This window comes from Narcine bancroftii, chromosome 9 (assembly GCF_036971445.1).
Source record: "Narcine bancroftii isolate sNarBan1 chromosome 9, sNarBan1.hap1, whole genome shotgun sequence".
NCBI classification, from domain to species: Eukaryota; Metazoa; Chordata; class Chondrichthyes; order Torpediniformes; family Narcinidae; genus Narcine; species Narcine bancroftii.
The window spans coordinates 9,840,623-9,868,066 of record NC_091477.1 but is presented as its reverse complement, the minus strand read 5'-3'; the positions used below and the strand labels follow the sequence as shown (position 1 = coordinate 9,868,066).

The following is a 27,444-nucleotide window of genomic DNA, read 5'->3' as shown; positions in this document are numbered from 1 at the left end:
AGCAAGCCAGGTCACAGAGGGGCAGGCTCACTCTTGCTGACATCACAATCGTCCCAGTGAGGGTGGGGGGCCCTGCAAAGGATTATGGGGGTCATGGGTATCAGGACAATGAAAGAAATTCATAGAAATCATTACAGAAAATGATCTTGAACCATTTCTACTCCTTATCCAATTCACCTTTGATCCCAAACACTTCCCACTCCCTCAGGATTTTCCCACCAGCATGTATCTGATTCCAGGTGAACAGACCCGCAAGTTCAAAGGTGGGCTTCCTGATTCTCATATTAAGGGTTCCCCAGTCCACACGTATCCTCTGGGAAATGCCTTGAGTTTTTTGGTACTCATCATTCCATTGAACGGTCCACCATTGACTGTTTCTGTGAAAAGTGGCCAATCGCCTTGTGGTTTGTTGTGCTGAGTGAGGCCTCCATTCCCAGACAATGGAGCCAATTCCAGGATTGACTGGCCCATTCAATACAAAATACCCTTCCTGATGGAAGAAGTAAATAGAATTCTCACTTCCTGCAAAGAAAAGAAGAGTTTAAATCAGGCAACAATGTCTCAATCTAACCTGCACCATTGACCATATTGGTGAAAATTTTATTTTCAGATAAGTTGTTAGTCAAGAATCTGTCCAAATTTTACACCGCACATCACATCTCCAGAGTGATGTCCTGTCCATCTGGAAGGAGAGCATCCTTCCCCCATGGAGACTGGCATTCAAATATTTTGGGAACTCTCGAACATTCTCTCAGTTCCTGAATGCTTATATATATATATATATATATATATATATATATTATACACACACACACACATATGATGTCACAACAACAACCTTGTGGTCAACCTTAGCAAAACCAAGGAGATGATTGTGGATTTCAGGAGGGGAACACAACCCAATTCTCATCGAGGGCTCAGTAGTGGAGAAGGTCAAACCCTTCAAATTCCTGGGTGTCAAAATCTCCTAGGATCTGTCCTGGAGTCTCCATGTTCATGCAATCACAAATAAGGCCCTCCAGCGGCTACACTTTGTGAGATGTTTGAGGAGATTCGGTATGTCACTGAAGACTCTCGAAAACCTTTGTAGGTGTACTGTGGAAAGCATACTGGCAGGTTGCATCACTGCCTGGTATGGAGGCACCAAATCTCAAGACACGGAAAAACTCCAGAGGGTTGTTAACTCGGCCTGCAACATTGCAGGCACCTGACTTCACTCCATCGAGGACATCTACATGAGGGAGTGTCTTAAAAAAGCAGCATCTATCCTTAAGGACCTCCATCACCGAGGCCATGCCCTCTCCACTCTGCTACTATTGGGAAAAAGGTACAGGAGCCCAAAGACAAGCACTCAGCGGCACAAGGACAGCTTCTTCCCCGCTGCCATCAGATTCCTAAATAATCAATGAACCAAAGACATGGCCTTTTCGTGCACTATTATTTTTATTTATTTTTTAAATATTATTGCTGTAAGATGGTTCATAATGTGAAAGTTTGCACAGTGATGCTGCGGAAAAACACAAATTTTTTTGTCTTGTTCATGGCAATAAATTCTGTTATATAATGTCAATAAATTTTGGATAAATAAAGAGTTGGGAGGACTGTAGAAATATTAGTGTCTCCACTCATCAAACACATTTGGAGTATGGGTGAGTAGATTTTGGCACATAGCTAAGGATTGACATGCTGGTATTGGAGATGCCCCAGAGAAAACTTATAAGAATGATCTGGCAATGATAGGGTTAATGTATGAGGAGAGTTAATCACTGGATGATAAGGGACGATTTCATTGAAATCAACTAAATCGTTAAAGGGCTGGATAGAGTGGACATAGAAAAGATGTTTAAAATATTGACAGAGTCCAGGATCAGAGGATATAGTCTCAGAATAACAGGGTCTCCTTTTGGAACAGACATTTCTTCAGCCTTGAGAGTGATAAATCTGTGGAATTTGTGGCCACAGATGGCTGTGGATTCCAAGTCGTCAGGTAGATTTAACTCGAATTTGAAAGGTTCTTGAAAAGTAAAAGTGTCAAAAGTTACAGAAGGAAGGAAAATGAGGTGGAGAGGAAAGATACATCAGCAATGATTTGAATTGCAGAACAGATTTGATAGGCCCAAATGGTCTAATTTTGCCCCTATGATAATCAAGCCTTTGACATGAAAAATGGAGAGGGATGACTGAGTGTTCCAATACATGGACAGAAGATAGACTTCTATGGAGGCAAAACAAAGATGGGACAGAGGAAGAGAAGATATATTTGGAATCCTGAATCAGCTTTGTCCTATCATTCAACCTGTTTGAATTGCCACAGGTACCTGGTTTGATTCTGCCAATAGAGCAGAGATTTCTCTTTCGTCAACCTTGCACAAAGACAAGTATAAGTGAAAACACAATGCTGGAGAAACCTAGCAGGTCAAACAGTGTCCTTTATATAGCAAAATAAAGATACATAACCAACGTTTCGGGTTTGAGCCCTTTATCTTATACTGTGATCTGCTGAGTTTCTCCAGCACTGTGTTTTTATTTCAACCACAGTGTCTGCAGATTTTCATGTTTTACACAAAGACCAGCATTCCTGAAAGAAAACAAGAAATAGGTTTATTCACCTCCCAACATGTGGAGAAAATTATTTCTTTTTCTACTTTTACTTCCAGTCCAAACTCCTGGTACTTCCCTGCAGATTGCTAGAGTATTAAGATGTTAAAATGCTCATTCCTTTTCCATTGAAACATTGCAAGATCCAGTGCATCACCAAAACATGCTGCCTGTTTGCTTGAGAAACATGTGGAGCTGCAGATGTTGAAATCTTGAGCCAAACAAGAGAAGCTGGAGGTACTCAACAGGTCACGCAGCGTCCACGGAGATTGAGGCGGTCAATGTTTTGGGTCAGAAGCTTTTATGCCAATTAAGGTGAGGAGGCAAGATGCCCAGCATAAAATGTGGGGGAAGGGGGAAGAGGGCTGGGCACCCAGAGTGTCTAGGAATGAACAAAAAAAGATGGGAGTTGGGGAGACAGGTAGGTGAGGAGATTAGTGGAGGTTGGGGAATTGACAGAAAACTGTGAACTTAATGGACTAGCTAAAGATTAGATCGGTAGTTCTCAACCTTCTTTCCCCTACTCGCAAACCACCTTAAGCAATCCCTAAGCCATTGGTGTTCTGTGGTTAGTAAGGGATTATTTAAGGAGGTGTGCGAGTGGAAAAAAAATGGTCAAGAACCACTGGCTTACATGGAACCAGATGGGTGAGGGAGTGATAGTTTCAAGGTTGATCCTGGAGGCATGGAATTAACCTATTGTGTTTATTCCCAGTCACTGTCCAACAGTGTAACAGATGATACACAGTAAAAACACAGAAATATTGCAGGAACTCAGCAGTTCTCGCAGCATCCATAAGAGGTAAACATATATAATCAACATTCCTGGTCTGAGCCCTTCTTCAAGGTATGAGTATGCAGGTTTCTGAAATAAAAGAAAGGGGGAGTGGGAGAAGAACAGACCAACAGACAAAAGGTGTTAACTGGATATGGAGAGAAGCCCACGAGAGAGGAAAGTTGAGAATTGATTGGCGGGGAGGGGGATTGCTCTGTGAATGGAGAGAAGGGGTAAAGGAGATGGAGGTAAAAGGGAAGAGAAAGAGAAACAGAGCTTGTGGAAAAGAGACACAAGGGAAAAATGGGGAGGGCAACGATAACCTGTGAAGTTAATGCTAATGATTGGAGGGTGCCCAGATGGAATATAAAGCGTGGCTCCTCCAATCTGTGGGAGTCCTCAAGTGTGGCAGACATGTTGGCAAGGGGATGAGGCAAGGAATTTAAATGGGTGGCCACTGGGAAATCCCCACCATTCCGGTGGCCAGAGCTGATGTGCCCAATGAAGCGATCTCCCAGTCTGCGTCGCAATCTCCCCGGTGCAGAAGAGACCACAGTGGGGAGCACCGGATGCAGTCGATGACCCCTTCAGATTCACAAGCGAACTGTTGCTTCACATGGAATGACTGTTTGGGGCCCCAAACAGTGGCAAGGGAGGAGATGCGGGCGCAACTGTTTGGAGCCCCGAGATGATGATGAGATGCCTTGATCGTGTGGACGGCCAGAGGTTTTTCCCCAGGGCTGAAATGGCTAACACGAGGGGTCATAGTTTCAACATGCTTGTGGGTATGTACAGGGGAGATGCAAGAAGTAAGTTTTTCACACGGAGAGTGGTGGGTGCATTGAATGTGCTGCCAGTAACAGTGGTGGAAGGAGGTATAGTAGGATCTATTAAGAGATGATTAGATAGGTACATGGAGCTGAGAACAATGTAGGATTATGCGGTAGGATAATTCTAGCCAGTTGTTAGATTATGGGGTCAGCACACAACACTGTGGGCCAAAGAGCCTGTACTGTGCTGTTTCTACATTCTCTGTTAGTAGAGGTTCCCATTAAGGATGTAGAAGTGGGGTCACTGTGCTGGCATAAAGAATAATAAGTAACAACAAAATGCAATCATGGTTCGATGTATGAAGCCCAAACCCTGAAACTCTTACCACTGGGCTTGAGATAGTATGGGACAAGGAGTTGAGGCACGTTTTTAGTGAACAAACCACACCTCCAGTCTCCTCTGCCTCTCTCAAATTTGTGAATTGTCAGCCTCACTGATTTCTCTTTTGCAGTCGCTCTCATTTCTCTGGCAGTTTTGGCAATACTGTTGATCCAAACCAGTCTCATTGACTCAGCGAGTTCAGACACGGAACAGGTCAGGGTAACAGTATCTTCCTCAGTCAATGGATCGGGTGGTTCAGCTGTGACTGTGGAAGCAGACAGGGAATTAGATTTTAAGCAATGACTTTTCCACTCAAAGCAACAGCAGTGTTTCGTCTCTTACCTTTCACTGTAATTAGATGAATGCTAGTATATGGGACCTGATTGCAATAACATGTGTAATCTCCAGCATCTTCAAACAAAACAGGGACAATATTCAGTCTGAAGTATTTCACTGAGGTCACCATTCGATTGCCAAAGTTAGCGCTGTTGACAATTATTGGGTTATTTATTGTGGCAGAAGCTGCTCCTTTCAGGAGATGAAAAAAATAGATGCATGAAGCATATTTTAAATTAAGGTGGAGTTCATCGTAATCTGTACTGGAGCGAAAAAGGGTCCACTTCTTCCAATATGCATCTGTATTGGAGAGAGGAAGAACACCTTAGAATTTTATAGCAAATGAGTGACAGAGAAAAAATAGAATTAGCTCTCAACCATGTTTATAAAGTTTTTGCGATTTGTTACATCTGATCATGTTTCAGAAAGGGAAGTCTTGTGTGAATTCCAAACCAAAATGCAAAAAAGGATTTATGACTATAAAATTATAACTGCAACAAGTTTTTTTTAAGTGAAACGAGAAAGTCTGCAGTCGCTGTGATTGTACTTTAATACACCAAAGTGCTGGAGAAACTCAGCAGCTCAGGAGGGTGGATTTTCAAGATCTGTAGTCTGCGGTTCAGCAGCTCGTTTGATTCGTTGGATGTGGCTCCAACCCTTTTCTTTCGTCGTACAGCGGTGTCTGTAATCAAAAGTACACAGTAGGGACCATCCCAGACAGGTTTTAGTTGTTTATCTTGCCAAGCTTTAACAAATACCCAATCACCAGGTTTAATAGAAGGCCTGAGGCCTTCATCAAGGTGTGAGCAAAAAGCAGGCAGGCGCCTGAGACGATGACCACAGAACATCCATTTGGATGATCCCAGCAGGGTCGCTATTCTTCTTGGACTGAAATAAAACCTCCCAGAGACTCCCAAGAGGGACGAGGAGGGTGAATCAGTGGAGGTTCAGGTTGTGGATAGAAGCAGCACATCGGAATGCTACGCGGGGACCGAACCAGACAGGTTGGCCAATTTAAGGTTTCAGACCTTCCTGTTTGATGCATTCACCAATGCAGCAGTCCTTTTTGTCCAGCGCAGTGTTAATCCCCCTGTGGCGGAGGGCAGGGATGGAGCAGATGCTGCAAAAAAAAGTTCACAGTTGTTTGAGTAATGTCTGTATGGGGTGGAGGGATAGACTTCATCTTCAGGTGATCTGTCAAATTAACTGTGCTATTGGTAAAGTTGGTCTTTCTCCCAGCCGGTCAATAAACGAATTGCAGTGTCATAAGCATCCATTTGGGAAACACACAACCCTTGGGTTATAGAAATAGGGGTCCGCAAAATCATGAAATGAATACCAGCCTTTAGGTAGGGGAGCACCACACTGACCAGAATAGTGAGTCCTGCTGCTATAAGGGCTGTGAGTATCAGGCTCCAGTTCTCAGTAAAAAGTCTAGTCATCCCACATCAGTCCAAGGTTGCCAAGTCTGAACATGGGCATGGGCAGATTCTTGTCGAAGTCCTGAAGCAGTGTCTTTAACCGCCTGACTGTTGTAAGCATTGTCAGTACTGAGTCTCGCACAGATGCTGCCTCCAGCAGCCAACGAGCAATAGAGAGCCAGGCGGTTTTGTTGAATCGTTGCTAGTAGCTGCCGTCTTTCTTCAGCCCCTACATTAAGGGCCATTGCCGTCCGTTCGGCGACGATCTCCAAAGCCGCCTGGAGTCTGAACAAATGATTTAAATGCCCAGCAGCTTTAGTATTCTGGAGCTGTTTATTTCGTTTACCATTGGGACTCCCCTTAAAGTAGTGGTATTTAAGAATTGAAATGGCTGTGTAACCCAAAGGATGGTCTACAATAGCACAGGTTGGGGAGGGGTGTTTCTTGTAACTTAATCTGTGAGTTGTAGCCTGCCTGCGAAAATTAACATATGTATCAACTCTCTCTCTGCCACATGTACAATCCTGACAAGTATCCTGTCTGCCTTTGTGCCCACATCTGCTTTGTGCTAAACGTTTAAAACTGATCTTGTTAATATCTGCAGAGTCCAAAATACCATTAAAATCATCATATTGAGAGGGGTTCTGTTCCCCTGGTCCACATTTGAAATGTATATTAACCCCTACCTTACTATGATCGTACCCTATATCTATGTCCCGTCTACATTCTAAAGTAAAATACTGGCCATCTATGCTGCCCCTATTCCAGGAGGAATTAATACATTTTGAAAACTTCAGTGATGTCCCAGAATTTGGGAGGCAACAATTAAATAGTACAATAAATATTAAAAACAACATTACAAGACTTTTTCTCTGCGTAGTGTAACTTTCAAGTCAGGATGAAGGACTGCACGCCAGGTGGAGGGTGGATTTTCAAGATCTGTAGTCTGCGGTTCAGCAGCTCGTTTGATTCGTTGGATGTGGCTCCAACCCTTTTCTTTCATTCGTACAGCGGTGTCTGTAATCAAAAGTACACAGTAGGGGCCATCCCAGACAGGTTTTAGTTGTTTATCTTGCCAAGCTTTAACAAATACCCAATCACCAGGTTTAATAGAATGAATAGGATACTCCAGGGGTTGAGTTTGAGCTAGTAAACCCTTCTGAGCTGCCAGTCTATGCCCAGTCTTTTACAAACCCCCTGGAGTACCCGAGAAGTAAAGTGTGTACCCCGATCCGAGTCAATGGTCTAGATCATCCCATACCGTGGAATCACAGAATCCAGCAGTACTCTGATAATGGTGCTAGCACGATCGTTCGGGGTCGGGAAAGCCTCAACCATCGCGTGAAATGATCTACCATCACCAACAGGTACTTGTGAAACCTATCTTAGGTAACTCTGTGAAATCCACTTGTATCCGTTGGAAAGGGCGTACAGCGATATCGCGACCACTAGGCATTACCTGGCGCATGACTTTCTCATTAATTTTCTGACAAATTGGACTCCCCTGAGTACTCTGCTTGGCCTCAGTGTATACGCCCGAACAATGAAAGGAGCGTACAAAAGTGTCGACAAGTGCCTGGGCTCCCCAGTGTGTCTGTTGGTGGAGTTGATCAAAAATTTGCTGTGCCAATGCTTTGTTCAGCACTTGGCGTCCTTCGGCTGTCCACCACAACCCATCACTAGTTTGACGCATCCCCTGATCCCTCATATAAACCTCCTCTTCTCGTGAAAAGATGGGAGTCTTTTTAAGCTCCTGTGGGATGGGGAGTAACAGCTGCACGTCCACTTTCGCAGTGAGCGCAGCCTGTTTAGCAGCTGCATCTGCCTGTCTGTTGCCCTGTGCTTCAGGGCTGTCACCAGTTTGATGGCCCCGTACATGAACCACTGCTATTTCTTCAGGTAACGTCAGAGCCTCCAAGGATTGGACAATTAGGTTCTCATGCATCAATTTCTGTCCTTTTCCCGTTATCATTCCCCGCTCCTTCCAGATTTTCCCAAAGGTGTGCACTACCCCAAAAGCGTATTTTGAATTTGTGTAGATTGTGCCCACCTTATTTACCAGACCTTGGAGAGCTTGACAGAGGGCATATAATTCGCAAGACTGGGCTGACCAGTGACCGGGAAGGCGACCGGCTTCAATAACTACCCCCTCTTTCCCATCCACTACACTATACCCGCTATAGCGAGTGCCATCAATACAGCGGGAAGAGCCATCAATAAACCATCGTTCTCTCTCCTGTAAAGGCTCATCACTTAAATCCTCTCTAATCTTAGTCTGCAGGTCTATCACCTCCAAACATATATGCTCTAACTCACTGATGGTGTTGGCAGAGCTTGGAGAGACTAAAAAGGCTGCTGGATTATGTTCTCTACTTGTAGTCAGAGTCAGATCATCCCTATCCATCAAGATCGCTTTGTATTTGAAAATTACACCATTAGCCATAACGATTCGGTGAGTGATATTAACTGTATTCTGAAATGAATTTATTTTAAAAATAGCCGAGTGGGAATAAGACGTCTTTGTCACTGCAGACGGCAACGAATTTAACGATTATTTAACGTCGCTATTGTAGTTTAAACATTAAATGCCTTGCGCCACAGCCCACAGGAGCTGGCCTTATTTAAAACAATCTGTAAAACTGGCACCGAAAACATTCAAAATATGTACTTATGAGGATTGCACACACAATCATTTAAGTACAGTCTAGTTTCTATTATATTCCACTTAGAGTTCTACTACATGAATCCTGGAGCTTGTGGGGTCATTATTGAATCAAGAAATATTGGTACCCTGCCAATCTCATTCTAACATGCCAATTTCTCCAGTCCTAAAGTCAAGATGTACTGAATAGCATCTGGTACAAGATCTGTGAGCTATTAATGATATTGTTATGCCTATGCACCCAATTGTTCTGAACTATGCCACTAATTCAATCATATTCCAGAACTAAATTACAGCGGCAATACAAAGAAATTGTGCTGAGGCATGAGTTTCACTCCAGAGGAAGATGCACCAGAGAAATCAATCATTAACTTATTGGATTCCCCAGAGGTTTCTTTATTCTCCAGAGGTGGGTGATCTTTAAGCTCACAGACCTTGACTGCTGAATGTGTACTAAATCTATTGAGAGGGCTCCATACCTCTAACTGCAAGAGAGGAGCCTGGAGCCTCAGTTTCAAGTGAACAGCATACAATTCATTAGTGCCACAACGTGCTTAAAGGGACATGCACACTCCCCCTTCAACTGCCTGATCCAGCCACTTTACACATCAGATCCTTTCTTTATCTCACATACACTTAAAATTAAGACGTATAGAACTCACCCTATTTGCGCAGACATTTCTCCCTGCAAATGTTATAACATCACTCAACTCTCAGGTACTCCCTGTGCAAAATCACATTTGAATACAATTTATTTCATAAATTGGAATTAACTGGTAGTTAAATTTGCTCATTCTACAGTATTGATAAACAATCATTTATGACATTTAAATTTTAGCATGAATTTTAATCAATATTGGTCAGTGACTGAAGTGAGAAGTCGTGATTTGTGAAATTATCTCTGATCTCTACTCTCCCACTCCCGGCACTTCTTCCAACGTCCAGGAGCTGGCACACAGTCCCTACCTTTTCCTTGCTGCCGCTCCACAGCTCCCTTAAATGCCTGCATTAAAATCTTAGCCTTTCCCTTCTGCTTATCCTCAGATATCTGTACAAAGGCTTTTTGCACAATTTGTAGAAGCTGGGTTATTCCCTGCTCATGCCAATTCTCAGTTTTCTGTAATTTCCTCCTTATGTCTGGGGCTGAATTTGTAACGAAACTCATTAAAACTAATTGTTCCCCTGCTGGGGATTCTATATCCAGACCCCCATATTGCTGTATAGCTGTACGCAATCTATTCAAAAATGCCGAGGGGGTCTCCTCGGGTCCCTGAGGAACTTCGAATGCCTTTTTAAAGTTCTGTCCCTTCGGAACAGATTCCCTGATTCCTTTAATCAGATTTGCCCTATACTCTTCCATTAATACCTGACCATCATTGGTATTTTTATCCCAATTAGGTCTAGCCAAGGGGAATTTAGCTTCTCCAGGTACCGCATCTGGTCCCCCTTGGTGATCCCGATCCCAGACTCTAATCCCTGCCTGGCAAATCATTCCACGCTCATCCAGGGTAAACAGAGTCCTAAATATAGCCGTTAATTCATCCCATGTATATATATTCGGTCCCAACAATTGATCCAATTGTTCAGCGCCTCCCTGGGGATCCTCTATCAGGAAAATAATTTCCCTCTTAAAATTATGCACCTTCGTACTGGTCAAGGGCACATTTACAAAACCGAGGCACCCTCTCACGGGAACCTCCCGTAGGGGTCTCATCCAGCTAACTTCTAGCTTATTATTTCTGAAATCCTGCTCTTCAGAAACTGACTCACATTGTCCTGCCCTTTCTTCCTGGAGGTTCTCACTCTGCTCAAAACTACCATTGCCTCTGTCTCTCGTCGACCGTGGAGGCAATCTAATACTTTGCAAATGGGTCATCATACCACCCCTATTCTCTTGAGGAAGGGAATGTAACACATCCCATCCTTGTGTTCCAGGTACAAGAGGTTCCTCATCTCTCTTGTCCTCACTTCTCTTTTCTTTCAGGACCAGTTCGTCAACCGATCCTCTGAGCCAGCAGGCGGCCTATTCCCTGCTTTCAATGTTATCCCTTTGATTCTTATACAGCCAGATGTTCAGTTCCTGACACATCAAGTCATCCTCGGATCCGAGCCTCGGCCAATATACCGAACTCCCTTTAATAGGGCTTTTAACCCATTCCAGACAACAGTACTTAATCATGATAAGTTTCTCTTTTCCCCGGGTTCTCCCCGAACCCCAGTCAGATAACATTACTCCTAATGGACTCTGGTTATCTGATCATCCAATCCTTCACTAGGATTCTCTTTCTTACTGCCCATACCTCCCATACTGACAGGTATAAAAATGTCTCTTACCAGATCCAGTAGCTACTCTTATCGTGCTTCCTTGACGTTCTCCCGTCGTTTGTTCTCAATGCCTCTTCTCGGATATCACTCGCTTCTTCCACTGACCAGCCACCCGTCGTCCGTGAGTCCAGCTGAATCAGCTGGGGTGCACCTACCCCCGTCGTCGGGCACTCTGTCAGTGGAGGGAGTGTGATCCCGGATGAGCCCCCATTTGTTAGAAATAGAAGTACCTTAACAGAAATTGCTCGAGACAAAAATTGAGAACAAAGAACATTTATTATAACAACAATTCAAAGTTGGGTGCTTCCCCTTACCCTGGGAATACACACATACACTGGGGCTCACCCAACTTTTATACAGTGAATTTCAGTATATGAATACCCTCCCCCTTACATTCTTCTGCCTCCTGGATGGGTTTGGCATTAGGCAATCCTTCCTGCCTTCGTGCAGTTTCTGTGAACTTGGAGGACCAGGGGGTATCCTGTCGGTGTCTTCTCATGTCATTATCCCCATTGTCCTTATTCACAACCTTGCCCTTGTCCCCATTCACACCTTTCCGACTCTCAGAGCTACAGTCCCTTCATATGCAGAGTTCGCTAATCCTGTCTAGGGTTTACTAATTTAATATGCATAACTTGATAAATCTGTGTAAGGCTTACTAATTATGTAGAACTTGGTACTTCTGTCTAGGGCTAGGAGACCCTTATCTCACCCAGACTACCTCTACTTCCTACATTCTATCATTCCTTGCCTCTCCTTATCTTATTCATACGGTGGGCTCACTGATCCTGTCGAAAGGACTAGAAGGTTCGTATCTTACATAGGCTGACTCTGCTTCCTGCATCCTAATTTCCATGCTTAGCCTGTTCATACTGGACTAGTTTCTCCATCTTTCATATTTTCATGTCAAGTTTACTCATCTCTCAGAAGCCCAAAGGATCCCAAAACCCAGCAGCAATAGACATTCACCAAGACAAGTGGTTTTTAAAATAAAGTTTATTTTAATCAACTTTAAACATGAAAACAGAATCAAACTTTAACATCTCTATACTTAACTAACCCAAATTAACCTCCTTTTAATTCTAAGTGCATGTGTATGTAATGTGTGTGTAAATTTAAGTTATTTGGTTCACAGTTCAATCTCACTTCTCATTTTTCCAAGTTCACTGGTTGCAGGCCATTCTTATACTGTGCACAGAATTTAACATGTATAAAGTTCACCACGTTTTGGTGCATGAAAGATAAATGTTTACCACTCAGGAAGGTTCTTGTAGGGTTTGCAGAGAGAGATTTGTTGTTCCAGGATTTCCACAACTGAGATACCACCATTAGTCACCTCAATGTCTCGCTGATGAAACTTGCCCCATCAGAGTTTTCCAGATGGTAACCTCTTTCTTTCAGGCCACCACAGAGTTCCTTTTGATCCGCTTATTCCAAGAGAAACATCAGACAGATAGCACTTCCAGCCATCCACCATTCTGGAACTTTTCATCAGTTTCAACAAGCTTCCTGGCTTGCCCTGTTCAGCTGCTTTTCAGTGTCACCCACACACTAGATGAGAGAGAGCTTGTTAACTTGTCTCTCTCTCTCTTCTCTCTCTCTCCAACTGAGACTGCCAGCAAGCCCATGTGACTCTCTCACTTGCAAAACCCCCACCTTCTCTAGCAAACAATAGGAGTTAGTTTCTTGGTCAAGCTGTTGTCTTAAGTAAACAAAACCCAGGGGTGACCTTTCTGTGCACTCTGTCAAAACCCTTGAAAAGAGCTTTCAACAGCCAGAGTGTCTCCAGTTCATTCATTTCATGACATCATTTCAATTAGCACCTACTTGTGAAATGTGCATAGCATTCTCCATATACCCTGCAAATGTTATTGAATATGTCAGTCTTTCAAATAAGATTTGCTTTAAAATGTGTGTATGTATGTAACCCATTAATCTTACCAAAATCCTCCCAATATTTATCCATTACAGAGCACAAAGCAAGACCTCACTCCATTCCAGCCTAACTGGTAGCTGGAGTACAACATACAAGAGAGAAAGAGAGAGAGAGAGAGAGAGGTGATGACAAGAACAAGGCAGTGTAAACACATTCCTTTAGAATGGCAAATCAAAAGAGGAATGACATCTTCTAGGATTTGGCATGAAGAATGAAATGATCTGACATCTTCATGAGGTAGGATTTGGCATGAAGAATGAAATGATCTGACATCTTCATGAGGTAGGATTTGGCATGAAGAATGAAATGATCTGACATCTTCATGAGGTAGGATTTGGCATGAAGAATGAAATGATCTGACATCTTCATGAGGTAGGATTTGGCATGAAGAATGAAATGATCTGACATCTTCATGAGGTAGGATTTGGCATGAAGAATGAAATGATCTGACATCTCAGTGACTCCTCAGGTGGGATTAATGAGTGTCTGCTGACCCTCTCCCTCACCTAGAACTAGAAGATTACTATACTCAACAGAGACACTCCAACTTTACAAGCCATGGATGAGGGCATGAATAGCCAAAGCCAAGGAGTTGTGGACTACAGGGCACCCAATAGCCACTGGGAAGTGGAGGAACAGATATTAATTTAATTCAGAGATACAGCACAGTCTTTCCGACCCACGAGCCTGTGCTGCCCAACACACCCATGTGACTAATGAACCTACTAATCCTATACATCTTTGGAACATGGGAGGAAATCAGAACATCCCGAGGAAACCCACCCAGATTAGGGGACAACAACAGTGCAGGATTCCAGCCCGGGCCACTAGCGCAGTAATAGCATTGTGCTAACCATGCCACCAGCTGTACTCATCCCATGGCAATGGATTATGGGAAGTAGCAACAGAGTCTTTGTCGTGGGAGCCTTTCATTTCCATAACTTTAACTGGGATGTCCCTTCATGCCAGAAGTGTAGATGGAGCAGAATTTGTCAAGCGCATCCAGAAGCAGCATATCAATCAGTGGTTCTCAACCTTTTTTTCCCCCCACTCACATACCATCTTAAGTAATCCCTTTCTGACCTCAGAGCATTTATGAAATCTTATGCCACAGGAGCTCTGCAGTTACTAAGGAATTAAGGTAGCATGAAAACGGGAAAAAAGGGTGAGAACCGCTGATGTAGATAATGGAATTAGGAAAGGGGCCACGTTTGACCATGTTTTAGAAAGTGAGCCTATCTAGGTGATTGGAGTTTCAGTGATAGGTGCTTTGTGTTAGTAAGGGATTACATAAAGTGCTTTATGAGTGGGGAAAACAAAAAGTTGAGACCCACTGAGCTAAGGGGAGTTAATTGGGAACAGATGGTATTAGACAAGCCCACATGTGACATGTGACTTAGTGTCCTGAATGGGAATGTGGCTGGCTGATCCAGAATATGGGATGAAGGGTGAATTGATCATTTGATTTGGAATTAGATGGCCCATAGAAGTCAGATAGAGGTGGAAGAGTATTATTCTAGATTGAGTTCCGTGACCAGCGGTGTTCCGCAGGGATAGGTGTTGAGACCTTTGTTGCTTATAACATATATAAATGACTTGGATGAAAAAGTAACTGGGTGGATTAGTAAATTTGTAGATGATACAAAGATTTGTTGAACTGTGGAAAATGTAGATGATAATCAAGAATGCAACAGGATATAGATTAATTATAAATGTGCACAGAGAAATGGCAGATGGAGTTTAATCTGGACACGTGTCAGGTGTTGCACTTTGGGAGGTCAAATATAAAGGGTATATACATGGTTAATGGTAGGATTTTTAAAAGTATGTTGATGTGCAGAGGGATCTGGTGGTCCAGGTCCATAGCTCATCGAAAGTGACCACTCAAGTGGACAGGGTGGTAAAGAAGATATATGGTGTGCTTGCCTTCATTTCGTGGGCATTGAGTACAAAAATAAAAGAGGTTATGTTGTAGTCAAATAACACTTTGGTTTGGCCGCACTTGAAATACTGGGTGCAATTTTGATCACCTCCTTACAGGAAGGAATGTGGAGGCTTTGGAAAGGGTACAGGAGGTTTTCCAATATGTTGCCAGGTTCAGAGAACACAAGTTATGGAGAGAGAAACTTGGGTAGTTTTCTCTGGAATATGGGAAGCTGAGGAAAGACCCAGTAGAGGTCTATAAAATAACACGGGGCACTGATAGGGTGGACTGTCAGAATCTAATGTAGCAGATTAGAGGGCATGCATTTAAGGTGAGGGGCAGGAAGTTTCTTTAGGATCATTCGCAGAGTGGGCTTGCTGCTGTATTGGTTTGAATCAACATTTTTGGCTTCTGTGTTTGACATTTCTCAGAAACTGTATCTGAGCACATTCCGTTTTCCTCTTTCTGTCCTAGATTTTCCCACGTCTTCCTCCAGAACCTCACTCCCAGACCCCAATCTACCACATGCTGCCTTCCTCTCAATGCATCCAATTCCAACCGTCCCTTAATTCCTTGTCTTTCCACCTTCCCTTGTTAGCGAATGCTGATCAGAAGCCTGAACACGGATTCCCAGAATTACTTCAGATAGCAGCTGGACTTGAAGAACCACTGAGTTGAGAGAAGACGGTTTCTTGTTAAGTGTTAACGTGTGGGACCTGAGAGCAGAGTGTGAGCAGGAAGAGATAATGGTTGCCACGATGACTGCATTTTTCATGTAATGGTGATCAAGATCTCAATGCAAGATACTAGAGAACTGATGGCAAGTTAAATCAATAAAGCATTTCATTGTGGTAGATTTTTAGAAAGCTATCTGGAAGACATTCTGGAAGCATCTCCTAAAATATTTCTGTAATTTATACAAGAGAGCAGTTTGTACAATCCTTAAATGGTGCAGATTGAATGTTACCAATTATCTCTTTAATATCTGATGTGAGATGTTAACACTTACCATTGTCCAGAAGAAGATTAACTCCTTCAGTGTAAAGTCTGCTTCCATTTTCCTGAACTTCACACTCAAACAAATTCTTATCCTCCTCTGCAACATGTCGGACCATCAGATAGGCTGTATTATTCAGGCAGATCTGTTCAACGTTCCTCCTGTTTAGCTGGGATGAGCCCTTTTGTTTCCAGTGAAGACTGACTGTATCTGGGAGTCTGGAGATGGAGCAGCTGAGTATAATGTCAGTGCCCGCCATAGGCCTCTTTGAACTTGCCTCAACTATGAAGAACAAACCAGAGTGAGTAGTGGTGTGTACAGTCCAACGAATGGTTTTAAACAGACCTTAGGATGTCCCTGTTGTCAGCACTTATACCTGCTGAGTGAATGAGACAAGGGTCTCACTCACACATGTAAATCTGTGTCCATGGAATAACATTGTGGGCCCAAAAATGCCCAATCCTGTTCCACCAGAGTCAGCTAGGCATAATAGCATCAATGACCTTTTCCCCAGTTGAAGTGTTGGGGCTCAGCGCAGGGTCACAGGGTCTGGATGCCGTTTGTGGCCATTAATACCACAGTGGGCAGGAGATGGAATCTTACCAGAGGTAGCGCCTGTACTATCTGACAGTGATAAGGTGATGTCCCCCCTCTGTCCTGGATAAATCAGCACAGTTCAGACAGACCATCCATCACATGTACTGGGAGGGAGCTAGTGTACAAAATCTGCATCAAGCATCAGGACAGTCACAGAAGTTATTATATCAGTGGGATCCCAAAACACTTGCGAGCTGGGCATTGATCCTTAATCCTCCACAAGGAACTACCCTTCAGAAGAGGTTGGTTTGCTGAATGTCTGCACTAACTCTCGGTCTATGCTGAAACACGGCAAGAATTAATCAAAAAGAGAAATAATAAATGCAGGTGCAGGAATCTTGAGCAAACAATGAGCTGGGATTTACACAAAATACCATCTGACCACATTGAATTCCTCAACCAACTCACTGTTTGCTCGAGTTATTGTTAGTCTTTTGGGCAGCTCTGTGGAGGGGGAGGAACCTGCAGATGCAGCATCGGTTAAATGTTTTCAAAGAATGTGACCAAAAATAAAATAAAATGCTTTAAGGTTTAATGTACATACTCATGTAATCATTGATGTTGTGTAATAGTTGACCTCACACCCCGATTTTTGGCCCAAAAATCAGGTGTTTTAGCATGACCATTGTAAAAATTGACCCCAGATTTTTGGCCCCAACAGCCCGCCCATTCAAGACAGTGGACCTTCACCCCAGACGTCCACCCATCTGAGCTCCCGACCCTGGCTGCAGATTTACCACCAGGTACTGGCCATTCAAGCTCTTTATGTCTTGAATAATGTAGGTACTTATGAGGTCAAAAGTTTGACCCATGTAAACGTCGATCCTCCTTTTTTGGCCCAAAAATTGGTCCAAAACATTTGATGATTACTTGAGTATATTCGGTATATATTCAAGCTGAAGTTTGTTCAGTGTAAGTATAGTGTAGTATTTTTGTCTTTTAAAATGATCATTTTTTATGCAGGTATATTAGGCATTGTAAGAATAAACCTCAAGCAATCAGAAAATACATTTATCTGGCATCTACTGTGACAGAACATATTGAGTTTTATGTTGTATATAAATATGATTTTTGGAGATAAAGTGTGGCAGTTTGTTTAGTGTAGGTCACATACAAACACTTCAAAACAGTTCACATGTAAAATACTGGAGCTCTGCTCAAGCCAGACAGGCCAGCTCCTGGGGGGGGGGGGGGGGGTGGGGGCATTACAAAAGGTTTGGGGACTGCCCAAGGAACTTCACTAATGGGTTGTTGTTTTGAAAAGCAACAGATTAAAGAACTCTGAGTATTAGGTTCGGAGCCGCCGTCTGTTTGAGTGGAGGTTGCTTTTCTCGGAGGGTCATGTGGTTTTGCAAACAGAGAGATTAAAAAATCAGGCTTTTCTCTGAGAGAGAGAGAGAGAGAGAGAGTTCAGTTCAGCAGCAACAGCTGGGACTGGAACCGGACAAGTTGGCAAGCTTGTGGAAAATCCCCATTTTGAAGATGGGTTGTGAGTGCTGAGTTCAGCCTGCTCAAAGCTCTTGTGGTCCATAGAAGAGGAGAGGACTGGCTGCCTAATGTTTCACTTGAAATAAGAGAAACAAAAAGGAACTCTGTGGTGACCTGAAAGAAAAAAGTTATCTGGAAAACCCTGATGAGCCAAGTTTCTTCAGCAAGACACTGAAGTGGCTGATTAAAAGAGATCGGTTTGTGTCCAGGAACAACAAATCTCTCTCTGAAAACTGACAAGAATCTTCCTGAGTGGTAACCATTTCCCTTTCAAGAACCAAACCTGATGAACTTCATAAATGTCAAATTATGTGCACAGTATAAGAGTTGCCTGCAACCAATGAACTTGGAGGAATGAGAAGTGAGATTGGACTGTGATTCAAAGAACTTTTCAGAACTTACACACACATTCCATACACGTGTGCTTAGAATTAGAAGGGGCTTAAATTAGGATAGTTAAGTTAATAGTGATAAGTTAAAGTTTAATCCTGTTTTCATGTTTAAAGATAATTAAAAGCAACTTTTGATTAAGTAACCATTTGTCTTGATGAATATCTATTGCTGCTGGGTTTTGGGTCCTTCTGGGCTCGTAACACTACTAATTCCCATAGGTGCAGAATACCAAACCAATTATCAAACCAATTCATTGAATTTCTCTTGTGGTGAACTCACTCTGGTGCAATTTTATCTATGGTCCATGGAAAGCACAGTGAAGGTTGCACTTCGCATTGGAAGGTTTTACAGAGTTCTGTGTTGTGTATTGGCCTATGTGTTGTGTGGTTTTATGTTAAAAAGTAACGGTTTGCCTTAGAGAGCCAAGGTGAAGGTGGACTGCTGAGAGAGTGGGAGACAGATTGAGCATGTGCAGAAAATGATCTAAAAACTTCTGGACTTGGACGATAAACCACTACTGGGTTGTGCTGTGGAGTGGTAGAAGGCCCAGAGCCTGAGTCATGGTCTGGAGGACAGTTTAGAATGTTGGGATATCAAAAAGGATGAACATTCCAAAGGCAGCCAGAAGGATCCGGACCAAGCCAGTGGTTCCTCTCTCTGTAAGCAACACAAGACAACTTCAAATTTTGTGCTCACTCACTCTCTCTCTCAAAGATCTTTTGGCCTCAGTTTACCAAACAAACTGAATTTTGTTTATGATCTTTGCTTCAGTTGGGATCGAAGTTTTGTGAGTCTTGTGTGTTTTATGTCTAAGTTTTTCTGTGGGCTGGTTGGAAGTGTAGCTTAGACTTTAATTATATTAGGCTGGGGAATTTATTAGTCTTACACTGTTATAGAAATTTGCAAGGTAACCAGTGGGCATTGTTATAAAAGTGGGGGGGGGGGGGGGGAGATTTTGAATTAAAATTTGAAGATGAATTTTTTGTTAATAAAGTAATTGTTCATCTTTACTCCTGTGTGATATGTCTTCTTTGTGGTTACTGGTTTGATCTTGTAACAAAGGCATTTCAGAACCCATTGGTACACTCTGAAGAAATCTGCAGATGCTAGGATCCAGTGCAGTAAATAAAAGTAATGGTGAAACTCAGCAGGTCATGCAGCATCCATACGAAACAAAAGGCAGTCGATGTTCCAGGGCAGAGCCCTTCTGCTGGAGTGCCAAAAAGTCAGACACCAGCCCAAATAGGAAAATGGAGTGGGAAAGGGGAAGGGGAAGGGCAGGTGCACAGGTGGGAGGTGGATACAGGTGGGAGGGGGATACAGGTGGGAGGGGGAAGAAGATAAAGGAGCTGAGAGGTGATGGAGAGGGAAAGAGGGGTAAGGAGGGCTTTTGTAAATGTTAGTGACTTGGTTAAATGTTAGCCAAATATATTTTATTCATTGTGACTGGTTGCATCACTCTGCACAGGACAGGAAAAGGCTGCAGAGGGTTGTAAACTTGGCCAGCACCATTATGGGCTTCACTCCTTTAAGGAGTTCTTTAAGAGACAGTGGCTCAAGAAAGAGGCCTCTATCATCACCCAGGCCATGGCCTTTTCTCACTGCTACCATCAGGAAGGAGGTACAGGGGCTGAGTCATGTGATGAAGTAGTGGCCGGTAGGAGAATACCAGCCCTCTCCAGAAAAGAAGAAATAAAGTGAAGAAAATACAAAGTTCAAGAAACACAAAACACAATAAATAAAAGATAAAGTTGTGGAGAAAAGAAAGAAAATGGCACCCAAGAATGAAAAAGTAAAAACAAAGGGGAAAAAAAAAAGAAGAAAAGACGTTGGAAGAGAAAGGAGAAGGCCTTACCTGCATGAAGAAACAGGGAGCCGTCGTGGAGAAAAGAGCCCGCACCCCAAGGTTGGTGATGACCCTGCAGAGTCGCGACCTCCCAACCGCTGGACTGCAAAAATGGCTCTCTGAGCCAAACAGAAACGCGCATGTGAGGAGTCGCGCATGCGCAATGTGTACACTAAGGAAAAGGAAAACACTGACGGGAGGGGGACCCAGCTGAGGAGTGAACTAACACAGCACGACCAGCTGAGAGATGTCCAACATCAGGACTCTCAGCTGGAAGAAGAGGAAAGCGAGAGGAAAGAGAGTGATAGGAAAGAAGAACAGCAACAGAAGGCCCAACAGATGACTAGCCCAGAAGAAGAGGACCAACAGCAAGAAGCCATGCAAGAAGACGCCCAGCAAAGTGAGGCAAGCAGCTCAACAAGAAAGTCAGAAGAGACACAGATACAAGGAAGAGAAGTAGAAGACACAAACACAGGTGCAGACACAGAAGAAGAGGAAGAAGAAGACCAAGCTCTGCACAGAGGAATAGAAGGTAAAATAGATGGACAGTATATAGATCTAAAAAAATTCAAGAACAAATGAAAGCATTAAAAGAATGGTTGACACTAGAATTTAGTGAAATGAAAAGAAAAATGAAAAGTACAGAAGAAAATGTGAGTAGAATAGAGTTGGTCATGACAGAAATAGGGAAAAGATTAGAAAATGTGGAAGAACAAGAAATGGCTGTAAAAATGCAAGTGAATGACTTAAGAAAAAAATTGGAAGACAGTGACAAAAAAGGTAAAGGGTCACAAGAGTTGTTAGCTCAGAAGATTGATATAATGGAAAACTATAGTAGGTGAAACAACATAAAGATAGTGGGCCTAAAGGAAGATAAAGAAGGCACAAATATGAAAGAATTTATAAAAGAATGGATCCCAAAGGTCCTGGGAATGCCAGAAATACAGGAAGGAATGGAAATAGAAAGGGCACACAGGACACTAGCCCTGAAACCACAGTTACAACAAAAATCAAGATCCATTTTAGTAAAATTTCTGAGATACACGACAAGAAAAAATATACTGGAGAGGGCAAGGAATGAAATTAGAGAAGACAAAAAACCATTGGAATACAAGGGTCAAAAAATATTTTTTTACCCAGACATAAGTTTTGAACTCCTAAAGAAGAGGAAGGAGTTTAACACAGCAAAATCGATCCTATGGATAAAAGGCTATAAATTTATGTTAAGATATCCAGCTGTGCTTACAATATTTATCCCGGGGGAGCAAAATGCCCTGATCCAGTGTGTAAAAGTAGATGACACAATTTTCTTGTTTATTTTCATTGTGTGATGACATTGTTTACTGGCTTTATTGTATTGTATATGCTGAACGTTTAATGGGTTTGGAGGGGGGTGGGAAGGAGGGAGGGAAGGTAGGGGGGTAAAAAGGGAGAAAATGCCACTGTGTATATTTAAGAGGGAAATGTTTGCATACATGTTGTATGTTGTATTTTGATTGATATGGTTCACAGTGTGAAAAATTTTTAAAAATTAAAAAAAAGGAAGGAGGTACAGGAGTCTGAAGACACACACCCAACGTTACAAAAACAGTTTCTTCCCCTCCACCATCAGATTTCTGAATGGACAATGAACCGATAGACAACACCTCACTTTGCACTATTTAATTTTAAATTTTGCATTTACAGAACCAAAATTTATTGCCGTTTTTAACTTGTAATGCATAATACTGCTGTCGCAAAATGATGAATTTTGTGACACGTTCATGACAATAAACCTAATTCTGATTCTGAATTGATTAAATGTACGGTATCTCTTTTTCTTGCTAAGTTTCTTCCGATTGTCCCTCCAGCGGTCCAAATTTCACAGATGAGGGATTTCCTCTGAGATTACGAGTCAGTAAGACAAGGACATGGTTCACTCAGTAACACAGAGCAGCAGGCATCATCACTGGCCAATCTTTCCCTTCCCCACCCCCATCCCCCAACACCTCTCCTGAGGTGTATCATGGGTGAACTACTGGTTCCATGACATCTCATGGTGCGTCAGCAAGCAGGTACACAATATTCTCTGCAAAATAGATTCCTTGGCTCCTGTGCTTGGTGAAGTGATCAAACTATTTCTACTCTTGTTGATTATTTCCGAAGCAATTACCATATATTTCCCTTGGTGCAATGGGAGATTCATTCTTGACAGAAATCTCACATTTCCCACAATCTTTCATCAATAGACTTGAAATTATTTACAGAGGAAACCAAATATAAACCAATTAAAACACATAGAGTAAATGTTGAAGGAACTTATCCAATCTCACATAAAAGGTAATGATACATTACTGATGTTTTGGTCCTGAGCCCTTCTTCAAGTCCATACATTCAAGATAGAAGGACTTGAAGAAGGGCTCAGGACCAAAACTCTGAGATCGTCTGATTTACTCCAACATTTATATCAGCAGAATTCAATATTTCACTCCATTATAATCCAAGGCTGTTCCACTTACCTCTGATCCCAAATAGTTCATATTGTTTCAGGATTTGATTCTTCGGCTCTGTTTGGGTCAAAGTGAACAGCCCCGCAAATTTAAATGCAGGCTTGATAACTTTCAGATTGAAGGTGCCCCGATTGTTAATTATGTTCTGGTACAAGGCTTGGTTTTCCCAGTAATTCCTCTCTTTTCTCCACCTGCCATATCTTTTAATCCAATGGAATGTCCAGAGTTTCTGGATTTCCTTCCTTGAGTGTGGTTTCCATTCCCAGACCAGACGGCCAACCCCATTATAGGCTGGTGCTTTTAACTCAATATTATCTTTATTATCCACAAAAAAAACCAGGTTTATGTTTTCTGTTGGAAAGAAGAACAATGTAGGAATTAATATTGAAAATATGTTCCTTCATTCTGTGTTTGTAGTCATTAATTTTGAAGTTTATTTGTTTCCAGGTAGTTGTGATCTTCATTAGAACCTTTCACGAGGAAGGCTGTCGGAAATGAACTGACCCAATCCAGGGATACTCTTTCATCACATGGAGCGAATGGGAGAAAGAATGAGATTGGAGACTTTCTTCCAAGAGGAGAATTTTTTCAGCCATTTGCTCCATGTGATGGGGTTTTCTGAGAAGGGCGGAGAGCAGGTTGATCCTGTACAGACCACACTGCCTAGCCCTTATATGGAAGGATCTGGCTCAGATTAAAGAATAAACCTGTTCCTGCTTCTCCTGCTTAATCACTCAGCAGGCAGTTTGAATTCAGCCAGAAGAATTGGTTCGGTTAGCCATCTCCCAATGAATGCAAAACTGTGGATCTACTGGTCTCTTTGGCATCAGATAGTTGGAGGGGTGAAGAATGGAATCAGTGGCCATGGTGGGACTGAAGAAAAAAGCCTAGGGGTTCACAGTATTTGGATGGGGGAAATTTATGCTCAACATCCCACAGGCAGTCGGAGGTGGTGGACAGGAGGACCTGGTGTTCATGGTAAACTTGTGAAATCAACAATGAATTCTTGGTTGTGGTCACCAAGGATGGGGATGAGTAACATTGAGTGAAGACTTTGAAGATGATTCTCTGGTTGGGCAATCCCATCTGGCTGGTGTCATGGTTGGGGAAGTGTGAGAGGAGGTCAGTGCAGGCAATTGTGTTGAAGGCTGTAGACAGGATGAATGGGATGGTGGAAGTGTGAGGAAGTGGGATGAAGTGGGGGGGGGGGGGGGGGAGTTTTACACCTCTGCACCAGGGTCACAAAATGTCATTTCTGACACTGAGTAGAGTGGAGGCAGTTGCGGGACCCTAGTGGAGCCAAGACATGCCTTTGAGAGACATCAACGCATTAAAGCAGTGGTTCTCAACCTTCTTTTCACTCACCACTTTAAGTAATCCCTATGCCATAGGTGTTCTGTGATTAGTAAGGGATTGGTTAAGGTGGTATGTGAGTGGAAAGAAAAAGGTTGAGAACCATTGCTTTAAAGGGCTTGAAGTGGAAAGTGTGATTGACAATATGCTGGTGTTACGAGTCTAGAGGACTCCAAAACCAATCAGCAATAGATATTCACCAAGACAAATGGTTACTTAAACAAAAGTTGCTTGTAATTATCTTTAAACATAAAAACAGGATCACACTTTAACTTATCACTATTAACTTAACTAACCTAACTTAGCCCCCTTCTAATTATAAGCACATGTGTATGGAATGTGTGCATAAGTTTAGAAAAGTTCTTTGATTCAGAGTCCAATCTCACTTCTCACTCCTCAAAGTTCACTGGTTGCAGGCAATTCTTATACTGTGCACAGAATTTGACATTTATGAAGTTCACCAGGCTTTGGTGCTTGAAAGGTAAATGGTATTGTCAGTTTTCAGAGAGAGATTTGTTGTTCCTGGACACAAACTGATCCCTTTTAATCAGCCACATCAGTGAGGCCGAAGAAATTTGCCCCATCATGATTTTCCAGATAACTTTTTTCTTTCAGGTCTCCACAGAGTTCCTTTTTGTTTCTCTTATTTCAAGTGAAACATTAGGCAGCCAGTCCTCTCCTCTTGTATGGACAACAATGGCTTTGACCAGGCTGAACTAAGCCCTCACAACCCATCTTCCAAATGGGGATTTTCCACAAGCATTCCAGCTTGTCCTGTTCCAGTCCCAGCTGTTGCTGCTGACTGTAGCATTGCAAAACTGATCTCTGTCTCTCTGTTTGCAAAACCACATGACCCTCATAGAACAGCAAGCTGCACTCCCAGACTGCTTGTGGCTCCAAACGATTCCTTCGAGTTCTTTCATCTGTTGCTTTTCAAAACAATAGTCCATTAGTGATGCCTCTTGGGCACTCTTCAAAGTTTTTGCAAAGGCACACAGAGCCAACCTGTCTGGCTTGAGCAGAGCTCCAGTATTTTAAATGAGATCTGTTTTGAAGTGTTTGTATGTGACCTACACTAAAAAACCTGCCCCAGTTTATCTCCAAAAAACATATCTATATACAATACAAGCACAACCTAATCTATCACAGTGGGTTTACAGGGTCCAAGCTAAAGGTAAAGCAATGTAACTGTGATTGGTGAAGGGAAGCACTTACCCAGTGCAGACACAGGCTGATGCAGAAAAACAAAGAAACTGAGCATCATACTAGCAGTTAACCTTCTGTAGAGAAACCTGGTCCTCATTTTGTGGATTTTCTGGAAGAAAATATTGATGACAAGAAAACCATCACAGTTCACCACCAGCACGAGTGGCCCCATCAGTGTTCAAAATCATAGCATCTGCAGACTTTCATGTTTCATTCCACTGCAAACTCTGTTTGAGGGATGTCTACCCTAAAGAACTTCTCCTCCTCTCCTTGAAGGGAGTTCTGTGAGAGTCTCTCTCCCTTCACTTCATCTGCACCTTCTGCTGTTATCAAGCTCTGTTGGTCTCAGTCTCCCATTCTTCCCCCAGCTTTAATGCAGATGCATGTCCTTTTTTCACTCACACCTTGAGGAAGGGCTCAGGCCTGAAATGTTGGTAATATACCTTTACCTCCTACAGACACTGTGAGACCGGCTGAGTTCCTCCATCAGGACGGCATGGTTACTGTAGTGGTTAGTGCAAGGCTGTTATAGTGCTAGCGACTGGGACCAGGCTTCGAATGTAGAGTTTGTATGTTCTCCCTGTATTCCTGAATACCCCATTCTGCCCCATTCTGTGACTGTACCCGTGGCCCATCCCTCTTTTGACCTTTACCCTTCCCCATAAAAGCCTGGGTCACAGCGCAGGAAGAGGTCCCTGTCCACTGTGAATAAAAGCCTGTAAATCAATGACTCATTCTTAGCCTCTTGAGTTATTTACTGAACATCACAAGGCTTGTGGATGGAGCAGGGACTGAACTTATTTGACGACTGGAGAAAATGTGTGGATGACAAGAGTTTGATTGAGCGTCATCCCTGACAACCTTGGCTCTGGAACATGTTAGAATCGGTGCCACGCAATTACTTGAGGACAGGTCTTCTTTAGTGGGTTCCCACTGGAATATTTGCACTGTTGTAATGGCAGTGGTTCTGTCTTTTCAAGCCCATGGGGATGTACTTGGATTAGACCATTTAGCCCCTGCGCTCTGTGTGGAGATCCAAGCTCAAACTCCTGGTTGCCATTTTAATTCCTTTCACCATTCCCACACAGACATACCTGTCCTCAGCACTCATCCATTGCCAGAGGCCAACTTGAGAAAAGAAACCCGTATCAAATTATCAAATTCCTTGGGCAGCCTTGTGTGGCATGGTTAGTGCAACATTGTTACAGTGCCAGTGATCGGGGCTCGAATTATGTGCTGTCTGTAAGGTTTGTATGTTCTCCACAGTCTGTTTCTGTTTCCTCCCACTGTTCAAAAATGTAATGGGGGTTGTAGGTTAATTGGGTATAATTGAGCAGTACGGGCTCGTGGGCTGAAATGGCCTGATACCGTGTTGAATATAGAAAATAAAAAATTTAAAACAGTATGAATGTTGAATTTTCCATTTTAGGGAAACCCAACTCTATCCAATTCCCTTCTTTACCCACTCCCATTCTCATCTCTCTCTCTCTCTCTCTCTCTCTCTCTCTCTCCCATTCCTCTTTTCCAGTAATTGCCTGCCTCTCCATCTCCCCACCTTCTTCTGTCCTGTCATCTCCTGGCCCCTCCATAGATCTTCCTCCCCCCCCCCCCTCTAAATATAAATATCTCCTTTTCTTGCTTTAGACTTGATCAAGGGTCCCAATACAAAACGTTGACTTCATGGATGCTTCCCCATCTGTAGTTTTATATTTCAGACCTGAAAATTGAATGATCACAAATATACCCCATGTTTTACATTGAGCTTACTTCCAAGATCCCATTTATCCCTATTCCTTTCCCTTCAATGAGACAGCAATGAGGTTGCCTACCTTATGGGAAGGGTCTGGTCAAGGTGTCCAGGCCTTGTGGGAAGGGTCTGGTCAAGGAGTCCAGGGTCTGAGCAGCAAATATCAGAGCACAGCAACGCACTGCCGTCTCAGTCTCAG

The 27,444-nt window shown here is 42.9% G+C and overlaps 1 protein-coding gene across 2 annotated transcripts; it reads right to left on the bottom strand.

Annotated features, from left to right (window-relative positions):
* Nucleotides 1-92: 92 nt before the first annotated feature.
* LOC138743173 (uncharacterized) lies at nucleotides 93-27,444 on the bottom strand. Of its 2 annotated transcripts, XM_069898087.1 has the most exons (9): nucleotides 27,328-27,444; nucleotides 25,508-25,607; nucleotides 22,949-23,290; nucleotides 16,139-16,408; nucleotides 7,143-7,299; nucleotides 5,890-5,981; nucleotides 4,868-5,161; nucleotides 4,530-4,790; nucleotides 93-522 (listed from the first exon to the last, which is right to left on the bottom strand). In XM_069898087.1, the coding sequence occupies exons 2-9, from the start codon at nucleotides 25,593-25,595 to the stop codon at nucleotides 158-160; spliced, it is 1,869 nt and encodes a 622-aa protein (XP_069754188.1). In that variant the 5' UTR covers nucleotides 25,596-25,607; nucleotides 27,328-27,444; the 3' UTR covers nucleotides 93-157. The 2 variants fall into 2 exon arrangements, with proteins under 2 accessions (XP_069754188.1, XP_069754189.1); XM_069898088.1 differs by lacking the exons at nucleotides 5,890-5,981; nucleotides 7,143-7,299.